The sequence below is a fragment of the Harpegnathos saltator genome, unplaced genomic scaffold (assembly GCF_003227715.2).
Source record: "Harpegnathos saltator strain DR-91 unplaced genomic scaffold, Hsal_v8.6 scaffold228, whole genome shotgun sequence".
NCBI classification, from domain to species: Eukaryota; Metazoa; Arthropoda; class Insecta; order Hymenoptera; family Formicidae; genus Harpegnathos; species Harpegnathos saltator.
The window spans coordinates 272494-286919 of record NW_020230015.1 but is presented as its reverse complement, the minus strand read 5'-3'; the positions used below and the strand labels follow the sequence as shown (position 1 = coordinate 286919).

Sequence of the window (14426 nt, the reverse complement as noted above, 5' to 3'; positions counted from 1 at the left end):
GATTCCTCGCGCAGGCGGCTTTCGCAGTCGCCAGCCTGCGATTTTCATTTGCGATCGAGCCCGAGGAAATCGCGAATCTCGATACTTTTGTCTCTGTTCTCGCACAAGCGCACGTATGTACACACGTACGCACGGTTGCTCAACGTTATTACGCGCGTGCAAAAGCACGAGCTCGACTAATCGGCGATCGGTGGAGAGAATGGTTACGAGGGAAACGATCTTACGCGAGGAAACGATCGATCGGAATTACCGGGTGTCGACTGACCGTGGGAAAAGCCGGCCGGACCGTATGGACCCGACGTGGCGACCGACTTTAATGCCTCGCAAAAAAAGTAATAACGAAACTCCGCGAACGATCTAAACGGAGAGGCAAAGTAATTGCTTCGCTTTCTCGCTCCCGCGGTCTCCCTCTTGCCCCATGGCTCCTTTTCACCTAACAACTGGCTCCTGTGTTAGGTAGCGTTCACAACGCCGACAAACAAATTCGTGTGCGGCCGGAAATGCAAATCGCGCGCTCCATGAAGAAATCGCGAGCGCAGCGAGGAGAAAAGGAGAATTGGCGGTTGCACACTCGCGGCTTCTTTCTCTTACTCTTTGCCATTGTCTTACAATTTATATCGTTAATTATGCTGCTATCAAGATATCAAAACAGCAATCAATTAATAATGATATTGATTAATAATAACAAATTAATCATAGATAAATAACACTAATCAATAGTAACAGATTAATAATATCGATAGATCAATAATTAAGAGTAAGATAAAATTTAAAACTAATAATAATTATATTAGCGTTATTGTTAAAATTGTGACATATATTTGCGGTATATTCATAGCTTTATACACAGAGAAAAATATTATTCTATTAATAAGAAAAGCGATTATTAAGTTTACTTTTCGTTTTTGTGAGTGAATGGCTTTAACAAAAAATATCTTCTTGATAATATCCTTAAGAAATAGTCATCACAAATATTGAGAAAATATATTATCATCTATTCGAAAGAAGAATATATTCTCTTTTTAAAACTATTATAAAATGCTTACTCTATATGTTAGGGAACAAGCAAACCGAATTTTTTTTAACTTAACATTCTTGCTTTAATTAAATATTCTTTGTTAAATTACTAAACTTTGAAGTCTAGAATATATTTTGAGTAAAGTTGATGTTTCATAAACTTATAATTTAAAGAAACATGAAATCAGAAATATTCAGAATAAACAAGTAACTTGAGTGCATGCTGTATATAATATTTTCCTGCGCAAAATATAAATTCTCTTTCATTTTTAATGTCTGTTAATTTCTTCTGCTCCTTTCTGCTTAATTGTTAGTACGTACTGTCACTCTCTTTGTGTATATAATTAGATTTTTTCTGTTTCATGTGGTCATCGTAATCATGAAAGGACTTCACTTGTAGAAAATCTCTCTCTCTCTCTCTCTCTCTTTTCTTTTTTATCTCTTCCGCAACGAAAACTCCCGTGCGGCGCAAGCTCCTCGCAGGAGCTATTTACACCGTACCGCCATACGGTATTACGTACGCGACGACACGCGGAAATCGACAATGACGGACGACCGTCATGGTACGTTGCACCCCGACATGAGGTCCTCCTTTTCCAAGCCGAACCGAGCCGAGTCGGAGTTTCTCGAGTGCTCGGTACCGTTTCTTCAAGACGTACTCCTGTTCCATTCCCCTACCGCTCGATTTTCAAGCGTTCACACTTGCCGCATGGCGACACTTTAATCGAATTAGCGGGCCTCACTGTCCTTGTTCGCGATACGCAAAGAGCGTTTGTCGCGGTATTGGCAAGGTACCGCGAGATTATATAATTGAAATCACCCCGACGACGTAGTAAAGACTGAAGCGGACGAGTAGTTTCATCTGATTCGCAGTTCAACAGTGTGTTTTACGGAAATAACAAGCCTCTCGGACGTATCCTTATCTTTTCTGTCCTTCGCTTTTCCCATCGGCTATCGGGGAAGTTACCGAATCGTGTCGGGGCTGCCGACTGCCTCTCAAAGACTCGCGGCATTTCCGAGTATTAAGATAATGACTCTCGTCATGCAACGTGGGGCATTTCACGATGCACGATACGCAAAAATAACCACCGTGTCTTCACTGCGCGCGTATTCGCGAAGATTTTCCCCGATTGTCTCACGCGCGACAGCGAGGTTGTTCTTTTTCACTGAAAACCTTGTTAAAGCAGGCAACGATCAACCGGCAGAGTTAGCCGACAACAATTTCCAACTATGTAACTTGACAATCAGAAAATTTAACTTTTTGATTTAATTAATCAAAAAATTAATTCTTTATGTTAACAAAATAGAATAACTAATAATTGACCAATTGCAATTTTAAATATAAGAAAGAAATAAAATAACAACAAGCTTTCGCAACCTTATTAAAGCAGGCAACAATCAACCAGCAGAGTTACCAACAACAATTTCCAACTATGTAACTTGACAATCAGAAAATTCAACTTTTTGATTTAAAAAATTAATTCTTTATGTTAACAAAATAGAATAACTAATACTTGACCAATCGCAATTTTAAATATAAGAGAGAAATAAAGTAACAAGCTTTTTCAACTATACAACCGATAAATAAAAATAAAAAAACAAATATTAGATACAATTTGTGATGCTTGTAATAAATTCATGTAATCGATTCAAACGTGTTTCGATTTTATTATTATCTTATTTAATATAAGTTATAAGAAGCAAGAATAAAAAGGAGAATTCTTTTATACGCTCTTTAATAATTTTGTTTTATCTTCCACGGCATTTTTGCTGGTTGAGTTAATTCAAATATAAGTTGTAAGAAGTGAGAACAAGAAAATTTTATTTATTAGTTTTTATCACAGTTTTACTAATTTTGCTTTATTTACTAGTTTCTTACTGGTTGTAACAACAGATTGTACTTGATTTTCCATGTTGACAATTTTGCTAGTTCAATTAATTGTTGATTAGCGTCTATTAGTGTTGATTAGTAATCAGAATTTAGCGAAATATTTTATTTGATTTCTGGATCTGTCGTATATGTGTCGCGTCCATCTTAGATTTGTTTCTGACATTTCGTTAATATCCCACTTCACTTTTTCAAGCAGAGGAATCCAGAAACTCTTTATGACAAGACCAGAACGGAGCCAGGACAAAAACAGAACAGTTTGTGGGTGTACCTCTTTCTGAAGAAGCGAATTGGAACGTTCACGAATCGTCTCGGAAACATATCCAAGATAGACGCGGCACACACAAACTCAAATCAAATCTTTTTTTACTCCGCGAGGAAAACATATCAGAATTCAGCGAGTCAGCTTGAATCTTCAAACACAACTCGTCTCGTGATATATCGATTCGCGACATAGCGATATATCGATTGCGAAATTAAAGTCGAATCGAGTCGAACCGAATTGACATTTCGTTCGGTGTCAATTCCCGTTAAAGAAGACCCCTATTTGATCCGGGCCAGAATTGAAGAAGACGAAGAAAAGAAGATCCATCCCGTTGTCTTGTCAGAGAAGAAGATGTGTTGTCGACGCGCGCGAATTTCCTCTGCGCGCGAAAACGCAACCGCCGCCAGGTGATGCGGTTTCATTAACGAGAAAGTCTCGAATTAAGACCCGCCACCTTTGCGCGAGCTACTGCTTAACCGGGAACCCTTTCGTCCCTCACTTCTAATTAACTCGACGAAGATCCACCGACTGATTACAGGCCGTGAGACAGCCTCGCCCCGCGGAGGAAACCGGCGCAATAGCTTCGCGTAGCGTGATACGACAAGGACGCTTTTATTAATAACCGCGGGAGAATCGCGAAGGAGAGCGCGACACACGCGTGACTTTCCGTGCTTTCGTTGAGGTTCAAAGTAGCGCACGCCAATCACAATTCGCAGTTCGTCTAATAGACATTAACGTGACAAAAAGGCGTCGTCCGCTAGTGCAATGAATGATGGTCGTCTCTACACTATAATATTTACTAACGCGTTCTGTTGAATTACCCGTCATAAAGAGGAAGAATTGGTGGAGTTAACACGGCAATGAACAAACAAAACGAAGGAAAACAATTCTGGTTCTTTGAACCCCGAATTTATACGTAGTAACCAGAACCTCCCAGTTCCCTTCAATCAAAGTGCGTTTGATTTGTTCATTTTCACGTTAATTCAACTAAACTTTTCTCTCCGTGATAAAATATAGTTGACTGCGTTCAAAAGATACGTTTACAGAATTGAAGCAATTAGTTCATCTTTTACCTTATATTATCTTATATTATCTTGAAACTGAGTTCGTTTAATTAGATTCGGAGTTTGTAATTTGATTCCGCTCAATTTGATTTAAGTAATACTGAGTAAATATATACTAATTAGACTTGCAATTTGGACTTTACACACGACTCATTGTTAAAATATATATTATATCATACACCGCGTATATATTTTTTATGTACTTTATTATATTATTATTTATTATATATTTACCATTATTACGTACTTTTTAATTTTATTTTCATCATTTTATTAATTTAATTCATAATTACAAAAATCATTCAATTTTATTTTAATCAAAGAGCTTTATAATCGTTTAATTATAGATTCGTATCGTTTCGTCTGACCTTTTTCCGTAACACGTATCGTATCCTTGATAATTCGACCACCAGTTAAAACCTAACTAATTGCTTTTATGCAATCAATGAAGGTCAACGTGGTCAATCATCGTGGTAAGTTAATCAAAATACTGGTCCGGACGATGCTCGCCGTTGTCGTCGAGCTTCGCGATCCGAAATGTAACGCCGTGTTTAGCACGTCGTCACATTCTTCACGCGTCGCGAGCGCGCGCGCGCGCGCGTTCAGTTACATTCGACTGTCGTTGATGTCTCGTTCGAGCGTGCAACTCGATCGACATGGCGAGTGCGACCTACCGAGTTGCAATTAGCGGCGCGAGAATCGCAATGCGAATCGGTGCCGCTCGTTCTCGCGTGAATGCTGATAGCGCGTGCTTGCGTTCGCCGTTCTCGCTGCGTGCGCTATGAAAAAAAGCCCTTCTCGCATGCCCACCGGTAAGAAAGGCCTGCGCGCGGTTGTCCCATTCTCCCATTCAGCCTTGTCGAATGCACGATTCGCGTGCGAAGTAGCGCAAGCGTCGCGCGTCTCGATATCTTTCACTGGGACTGAGGAAACAAACGGTGCGTTTTCGTCTTCGAGACGTGCGTTTCTATCGCGTTATTATCGCCATAAAATTACAGCGAAATCCTCGCGCTCGAATCGTCCGCGACGACGAACGTCTTCAATATTTCATAACGATATCGCAACAATTAGCCTAACCGATTGTTGCTTTAAATTTTGCCCCGAAACATTGCGAGTGCACCAGACGTCGTTTGAACTCGACACAGAGAGTGTCTCCGGTCTTTATATTCGATCAAGCCGACAAATAGATCGATCGTGCAAAAGTGTCATGCACGCTCTACATGATATCGAAGAGATTTCCCAAGCGCAAATGTTCTCCATAAATATCGCTGCTGAATGAAATTGAATTTTTCTTTCGCCGAGAATAGCTACGCTGACTCTTCGCTCGCTTGTCAAGCCGAGATTTGTGAATTTGTAAATGTGAGGTCTCGGCTTCGGATGCGAATCCGAAAATCGCGACGAGACACTACGGATTCTGTACGACTTAATCCGATGAATGCAATCTAGCGCGGCTCAGTTAACGGGAAATCCCGTATCGGAAGAAAAGCTTGCTTACTCGTGTCGCTTCGCTCCCGCACCTTGAAGTTGATCGGAGAGAACGGAGAACGTGGTAGATCCGCGTCCGACGATAGTACGCACGCGACTGAGAGACTTTCTTGAACCGAGCTAAACACTGCGTAATGTAAAACACAAAGCGAAGAGTGGGAGGCAAAAGCGTCTTGTGTAGATCTGGCCGTTTTGAGGTATTGGCAACAACATCTCGCGATATGGCGAGATGCAGCTACAACTGCGTAGCGCCTACATCAGCAGCCAGTGTAAAGACTGTCGCATACACCGTGCGCGATTTCTTATCGATCTATGCTTCAACACGTGGCAAAGGATCCGCGTGATAATCCGTCCTTGACCCGCTAGCTTCATCGTCGGTCGAGTTACTTTAATCGCGCGAAAGTACCACGCATAATTCTCTGCGTTCGAAGTAAATTCGGTGCGTCATATGGCGCTACTCCGAGACGCTACGGAGTACAAATCAGCCGCGAAAAAAGATATCGCTATTCTTACGCGCACTGTGCTCGAGATAGCTAATCTCCGAACGAAAAGTACAACCACTTTCTTTGCACCTCCGATCGAGATCGAGTATCGTTCAGCGGTAAGAGGAATTGTGAATCTTTGTGAGAGGCGAAAGGAAAGAAATTGCGCTATTTGTAGAAATGTAATTTTTATTCAACGTACTCCCTCTCTGTGTGAGCTCCTCGTTATAAATTTATAATTTCTCGGCTAAGCTAATTAAGCTGAGAATAAGACGGCGATCAATAAAACATATGGGAGTTAACTAAATCGGACATATCGCCTTTTTATTTATCACAAAATCTTTGTATACTTTTTTGTATATATCGTTAAAAATATATCATGTAAATTTATAATTGACGATTTTTAAAGTAGCAGTAATGAATAACAGTTTATTAAGAGTGCGAAAGAGACACAGAAGATAATCTGTCAATGATAGTTTTAATTTTAAGCCATGAAATAAAATTACGCGTAAGGTAAAATTAAGCGTTAAAGTTAATCTATTAGAATGTCAGATAATACTCTAAAGAAATAAAAATATATAAATTATTTATCTATTATAAATTATTAACATATAAATTCATACAGTTCATCACAATTTTGCGTTTTTGTAGCCGCTATACGAATTTATAAGTTCAATTTGTAACGAGAAAACGGAAAAAATGGCGTGTATGGCGAAAAATAGATGTGTATGTATATATATATGGAACATTTCTTCAATCGTTACTTATTAATTACATTATTATATACATTTTACAGCATTTTGATGTATAGAGTACATCAAAGTCATCATATTTGCAATGTTATATTTAATAAAATTTAGTAATTTTATTAAATATAAATATATAATTTATACAATATTTAATAAAAATAAATGATTTATGTAACTTATATATACATACATACATACATATATACTTATACAGATGTGTGTGTGTGTGTGTGTGTATATGTAATATCTTAATTGTTCTATATTCAAATAGTAATCTGTTCGACACATCAATAATCACGAATTATGCAGAAAATATAGCGACTATTAAAGCCCACTTTAGATTATCTATAATTCACGAAATTTATATATATATATATATATATTTATACATGGGTATTCATCTTGAAACTCTGTTATTAAATTCATATGGCAAATATAATTCTAATTAGAAATTTGCCTCAGGATTTGTCGTAAATTATAGACCATTTAAATTAGACTTAAAGGATAATAATATGAGTTATTGATTTAGATATAGGTGATTGATTAGTGAATTTTTTATCTGTTTGAAGAGCATAGATAGAGCTAAAATATATCCGAGATAGTGAATCAATTATTATCTTCAATTTTAACACCAATAAATCATCTTACATGATATATATCTCTATTTCATAAAAGTAAAATGAATGTGTATAGAATCTTATATACATACATATATATACATATACATATATATAATATATATATATATATATATATATATATATATATATAACTGAATGCTATTGGTAATGATATATATTTATGATCATTACCAATAGCATTCAGTTTGATAGAAACTATAGCTCACTCGACATTTCGAGGAAAAAAAAAAAACCGATTTGCTCCAGTCTTCTTTATTCTTACATTATACTTAATAATATTAAATCGCGTTCGTGCGTTTAATTCATTATATATATAACATTTATTGTATTTTATTATATATTATATTATATAATATATATTGTAGTATATATATTATATTATATATATATATATACATATAACAAAATCAAAGTTTTAGGTGTCTTTTTTGTACAACATAACTCCGGGAATAAAAATAAAAATAAAATTCTGAAATATATTTGGAAGTGAATTTGGAAGTAAAGTTTTGCTAATTTAGCAGGAAGAAAAATAAAAGAGTGGAAGCACAGACGACATGTATGTGTATACGTATATATGTATGTATTTATGTATATATGTATGTATGTATGTATGTATGTATGTATGTATGTATGTATGTATGTATGTATATGTATGTATGTATGTATGTTATGTATGTATGTATGTATGTATGTATGTGTATGTATGTATGTATGTATGTATTTGTATTTGTATGTTTATGTATGTATGTATGTATGTATGTATGTATGTATGTATGTATGTATGTATTGTATGTATGTTTTTATGTATGTATGTTATGTATGTATGTATGTATGTATGTATGTATGTATGTATGTATGTATGTATGTATGTATGTATGTATGTATGTATATATATATATATATATATGTATGTACGTATACATGTATATGTGTTATGTTATATGTACACAGAAGCTCGTAACATTGCGTTACACAGCGTATGAAGATTATAACAATAATTCAAAAGTATGTTTCTAATCAGCGTCAGTTGAGCCAAATTATGTTTTAAAATTATATGCGAAACGTCCCCTCATTGTACAACAATCGTCGTGTATAATTTCTTTTCCAAATTGCACTAACCCGCTTATTTTACAAAAAAATGAACGAAAAGTTCGATTTTGTATATAATAAGTTACATACAAGTTTACGAGACGTCATTACAACAGAGTCCGGGCAATTACAAAGAGCGAAATTTTTGAGCGAGATTCTAGACACTGACACTTCATGATTTAAGTTGTGTGAGTTCGTTTATTCAATGTCCAGGTTCTATTATATCACATGCTACATGCCGTTTCACCTGTCTTCATTCGGATCCTGTTGCGGATTATCTGGACCAAACAGAGCGTGAAAATTTTGTTCAACTTGCCCAAGCACATTGTCTTCCATATCGTTCTCTTCAATTGCAGGATTACCGTCCTCTCTATTTTGCGCGTTCTCCACGGTGTACAATATATCGTGACAGAGTGGACATCGGTCTTGAACGTATAACCACTTTCGCAGGCATACACCGTGGAAATAATGATTGCACTGAGTAATCTTAGCGTTTTCCATCTCCTGGTAACAAATTGCACATACGTCATTCAATTGTCGAAGCTGCTCGATGCTCGCTTCCGGTAAAGAATTAATCTTGTTCACAGCCGTTCGCCGTTTCATAAACACACTCCATCCAGCTTTCGCTTCACACCAAATATTAAAGTATGCGTGTATGCACATCATAATTGCTCGAATAGCTCCACCAGACTCGAAGACCAGTATCCAGAAGCCGTTAAAGAACAGTATTATGCCAAAGGTGAATTCAACGGTATTACCAAACGATCTGATGATATATACACAGTCGTCGAATTGTTCCCAGAACGCACTTCTGTAAGCGTCAATCAGGAATAGCGAATATATCGCGAGCGAAACTAGCACTTTAACTATTACTTCGATGCTGAAGACCGATACAGCCAGTAACCATGTACTCACTGTAAAGTGAGACCAGAGAAATATGAGTAACGACACCGGGAAAAGGATTAGAAAAGCACAAACCGCCAGAGCCCGTAAATGTCTATGTAAAATTGGGTTGTGAGAAGCACTGAGCGACATCAATAGCGGATTCACTATGTTGTGCACAAAATGCAAGATCGCCGTAAATAGCAGGCAGAAATTACGACAAAGTCGTACTAAACGCTTTTCTCGGTCGAGACTCGTCAGACCTGTCTGCAGTGCGAGAATGTAAAATAATATCGCAGATACAGTGCCAATGCTCTTCTCATCTTCATCTTCTGTTAACAATACCCACTGGAAGAAGCAGCCGATATAGTGACAGATGAACGATATTATGCTGGTCATGCCGAGAACAGCAGTCAAAGTCTCGCAACCGTTTACTAGCAATGTCCTGATCATGACGTAATAATTAAACGTTTCTTCACTGTAGTGATTTCCGAGAATTTGTACAATTTGTTCTCCTACTCGAAGTATCCAAAATGTACGGAGTACACACGGTACGTTCAGACGTATCCATTCCGTTTCCGCGAGAGCAGAAAAGCCGTAATTGAGTATAAAGCTGCGCACATGTTGGCACCCTGTGTAAATTGTTTTGAACATTGTAATACCATTATACCAGATGATGAATTTACACACAGCCAGTGGGATGAGAGTTGCGCATACTGGAGCATGATACAAATATTGTACCTGAAAATATATTTTATATAATGTTACATCAAACAAAATATACATTTTGCTTCTCTAATGTAACTTCTATTTAATTTCTGATTAAGAAGAATGGTAATGATAATGCAGTACAATTTATGTACTTCATAATATAGAATTTCTTAAATTTCATAAACTTACCGGCAAAGGATGTATACCCAAAATGGATGGTGCCATAAAACTCAGCACAAGAAGTTTTTGAACTACAGGATGCCTTGGAGCGAGATGTATATAACAAAAGATGCTAGCGAGCAAGCATTGCAATATATAATTTTGAATAATGAGGAACCCTGGACCATTGTACAGAACATGTGATAAGTTCAGACTCAATATATTGTCAAGAATGCTGGTTGTGGGCTCATGGACATTCATGTAAGCTATGATTGCTTTCATTGTACTAACATTTGACCAATATGATATGAATATCACGCTTATAGATATTAAATATAGATATACAATTATTAATTGTTTAGTCCATAGCATAAATGTACATAAGGCTGCAGTAAATCCTGAAAGAAAATTAATAATGTAAGAATTGTAAACAAAAGCTCTACAATGATATATATAATTTACTTCAGTATTGCAACAATTTTATAAAATAAATATATTAAAGAAATACTATTCTACAAGTATTGAAAATAAAAAAATAAATATTCCGTATTTACATATATATATCTCTCCATTTCTTGTTTTATTTATATATATTACTAAGTTATATAAAAATATTGGTTTTCTTCTAAGATATTAGTAAAAGAAAACTATCTAATCTATCTATTGACATTTGTATTGAAAAGTTATATTATATAAACTATGAGTAATTGTATATAAGATTACAGCAAAGTACATGAAAAATAAGATATAAGATCAGATTTAATCTGATATTTTTTATCAGCCATACAGAACCGAGATAAAATTATATAAGCAATACAAGTTTTTGTTTTCTATTCTTCCTGCATATTTCAAATCTCATCAATTTCCACAATGAAAAATATTCTTTGATTTTATTGTTAAAAACAGATCTTCCTTCCTTTTGAAAACAGTAACCCATTGACATTAACCCCACTACACAACTGCTGTTAGCTGTATAATTTAGTCAGCAGAATCCTTTTGCTGATAAATATCTGACTTATCTGAAATCTATTAACAACTCATATAAAGGAATTCTACTTACCGAGACAACAGCATAGAAATTTGAATACTATTATGAAATATGCTTTGTAAGCAAAATGACCTAAGTCAAATTGTTCCATTAGGAATGAGTCTGTTGTAACTGAGGAAATAGAATTAACAATTGTGCCTGGTATATTGGTGGTTTTAAAATCATTCTCAGGATTATTCAAGATGATGTTATTGTTGGGTAAGCCCAAATCAATTCTAAGTATCTCATCGATGATAAATAAAGGTGGTACTCTCATTATAACATCTGCAAAGCTAAGTATCTTTTCCCGTATTGAAGTCTCCATTTTGTTAACTGTGCTACCAGATAGAAGTTCAAGGAAGACACGTTCTTAAGCACACCTTAATGTCATATATGGAAGCAGAATTCCAGATGGAATAATACTAAGATTTCAGTCCTAATATAATAAACAAAATTTATATTAATTCATGTAATTTACAAAAGTTATATTTTAAAAGATAGATAGTTCTTTAATAATAAGATTTAATAATCTTTTTCATTTCCCATAATATTTTTTATTATTTATCTATTATTATAATAAAAGCAAGATCCATTCAAAATTTGTCCTTCTTTGTTATTTCAAATATATTAGGATTTGAATTATTTTGAAATTTGTAATGAACTATTTTGAGGTTATGAAATACCTGTCATTATTGAACCATTACTGTACTTGATAAATATAATATATCACAAATTGTTTGTCATAGTTCACACATATATATATTCCACAAAATTAATTTTGTCATAATATCAAATGTACATTTTAAAACAAATATATTAATTTACTAGTTATTTTATAATTATGCTGATTGTGCTACAAATTCTTGAAATAAAATTCTTGCAACCAACTTCAGTGACTAAAGATTTGGTACGTATATGATTTTATCTGTTATATCTGAAGATAGCCTTAATTATAAAAGATAAAATATAAAAATAAGAATATAAAAGATAAATACCTTAAAGAAAACATTGATAACTTACTTCGATTCTTTCAGTGACATTTACTTCAAGTCTTTTAAAGGAATACGCATTACAATTTTGATGTAACATTTTTTGAATTCAATTGGCTATTAAAACAAATGTTTTGGTAAAAAAGAAACTCCTTTCATAATACATAAAAATAAACATGTGTGACAAACATACCAGTTATTAAAATCAGATATGATTCTATACGCGTTGACAAGTAACATAAAACTTGCAACGTCATCATAAACATATATTATAATCATCAAGTGAAAAAATGTAAAACCACAAATTCACTCTGACAGAAATAATAACCTCAATATAGCACTTTACAAAATTAAATAGATAATAAATTCTCAACGCAACAAACAATAACAAGTTTTTCATATGTGTATATCTCCGCACACAACAAATACATCAACTAAAAGAATTCTCGAAAATCAACTAGTATATTGTCTGTGGGATTTACCGAGTGAAAAATAAACATAAGGAAGTCGGAAATTGAGGTAAAAAAGAAAAAGGCTTACCAACAGCCAAACATCGAGGAAGGAAACCGTTTCATAGATCATATTTCGTTTCAACGTCACACCAAATTATACGTTTCATCGCAATGACTTGGCAAACAACTGCGGTGAATGACTCGGAGTAATTTGAATCAGGAATCGAAACACGAGACACGCTCGATTGCACCTCAACGTTAACCATATTCTTCACACCACCACTCGACAACGATCTTAGATGCAGAGAAATTTCCCACTATTCGCTCGGCAGGCAGTGATTGGAGATGGAGGGACAAATTTCTGCGGCTGAATCTCTGTGCGCATGCGTAACTACGTCACAGCTCTATATGACCAAACTCGACAGATTCGTACTTTGATGTAATACAGGGCACTATGTAAAATCTAAATAAATTCTTCATGCCTCATATTATAAACTATTATGTAAAACTATTATGTAAAAAATATTCAGAATTTCGCATGTTTCTGATACACATTAAATAAATAAAAAATTTTAATTTTAATAAAGTCGTCGTGAAGTTGGAAGAAAATTAATCAATCACAATTGGTTATTCTTCGACTACAAGCAGGATAATTGATTACGAACGATCAATTTTCTTATGATCTTATGATTTAATATTTTACGACTTCTATTGTAAACTCTGCTAAAAATTATTACAGTTTACATACATTATTTGTTGCTAATCGGCTGTAAATGCAGCAAATTAATAAATTTCATTATTTACATCAATATATCGTGATTTTCCAACAATAATCTTATATTTGATAGTTTTCTTTTTAAAGATCTATATGGTACCTTATATTTTAATAAAATATGTACACAACTAACAATTTGCTTGTTGCGCTTGCGTGTAAATTTTAACCCTTCTCAGCTAACTCCCGTCACTTTTGCACGCATGCGTAAACGTGTGCAGCCAACGCGGACGTAGTAACCTTGAAAAGATTATGAAGTTTGTTCTTTTTATCTGCACTGTATGGAGTTTCTTTGGAATTGAGATAGAATTAAGTAGAATGCGCAAAAGCAGGGAAAATTTCATCAAGTGCATTTGTAGATAGAAAAATTGCGCATAATTTTTCATGTGAGTTTTAAAACATCCCAATGAAAACATCTTGCCCAATGGAAGAATTTTCCTATTGAGCAGAGAGAGAGAGAGAAAGACAGAGAGAGAGAGAGAGAGAGAGAGAGAGAGAGAGAGAGAGAATGAAGGAGGGAATCACAGAAGTATCTTCATCCTTATTTAGTCTACTGTGCGGGCGATAATAAGAAAATGAAAAAGTCCTATTAGACATTTTTCCTATCAAATGGATTATTCGAAATTCATGCAAAAAAGTTATGAATAATTTTAAAGTCTACAAAGATATACAAAGACATGAATTCAGAGAACAGAAAATAGGCCTACATAAATCTTGTATAGATATCGGTTTGCTCCTAAAATTATTCCTAAAA

General features: G+C 34.9%; 2 protein-coding genes across 3 annotated transcripts in view; both read right to left on the bottom strand.

The window, feature by feature from the left end:
* LOC105185061 (homeodomain-only protein) overlaps positions 1 to 5922 on the bottom strand; it is a 33825-nt gene extending 27903 nt beyond the window's left edge. Inside the window, exon 1 of the mRNA XM_011144288.3 lies at positions 5730 to 5922. The gene's annotated coding sequence lies outside the window, so the exon portion shown is untranslated. The remainder of the gene's footprint in view (positions 1 to 5729) is intronic.
* A 2570-nt stretch (positions 5923 to 8492) lies between these two features.
* On the bottom strand, positions 8493 to 13252 carry Trc8 (TRC8 ring finger protein). Of its 2 annotated transcripts, none has more exons than XM_011144290.3 (4): positions 12989 to 13252; positions 11493 to 11895; positions 10463 to 10830; positions 8493 to 10303 (listed from the first exon to the last, which is right to left on the bottom strand). In XM_011144290.3, exons 2-4 carry the CDS (start codon positions 11782 to 11784, stop codon positions 8924 to 8926), a joined length of 2040 nt encoding a protein of 679 aa, XP_011142592.1. In that variant the 5' UTR covers positions 11785 to 11895; positions 12989 to 13252; the 3' UTR covers positions 8493 to 8923. The 2 variants fall into 2 exon arrangements, with proteins under 2 accessions (XP_011142592.1, XP_011142593.1); XM_011144291.3 differs by lacking the exon at positions 12989 to 13252 and adding an exon at positions 12931 to 12946.
* Between the last annotated feature and the right edge of the window lie 1174 nt (positions 13253 to 14426).

Excerpts from the sequence above, each read along its gene's own strand:
- Trc8 (XM_011144290.3), bottom strand. The coding sequence starts at position 11,784 with ATGGAGACTTCAATACGGGAAAAGATACTTAGCTTTGCAGATGTTATA. Across the intron at positions 10,831-11,492 it reads ATTTCTATGCTGTTGTCTCG|GATTTACTGCAGCCTTATGT; the intron begins GTAAGTAGAATT and ends ATTTTCTTTCAG. Across the intron at positions 10,304-10,462 it reads TGGGTATACATCCTTTGCCG|GTACAATATTTGTATCATGC; the intron begins GTAAGTTTATGA and ends ATATATTTTCAG.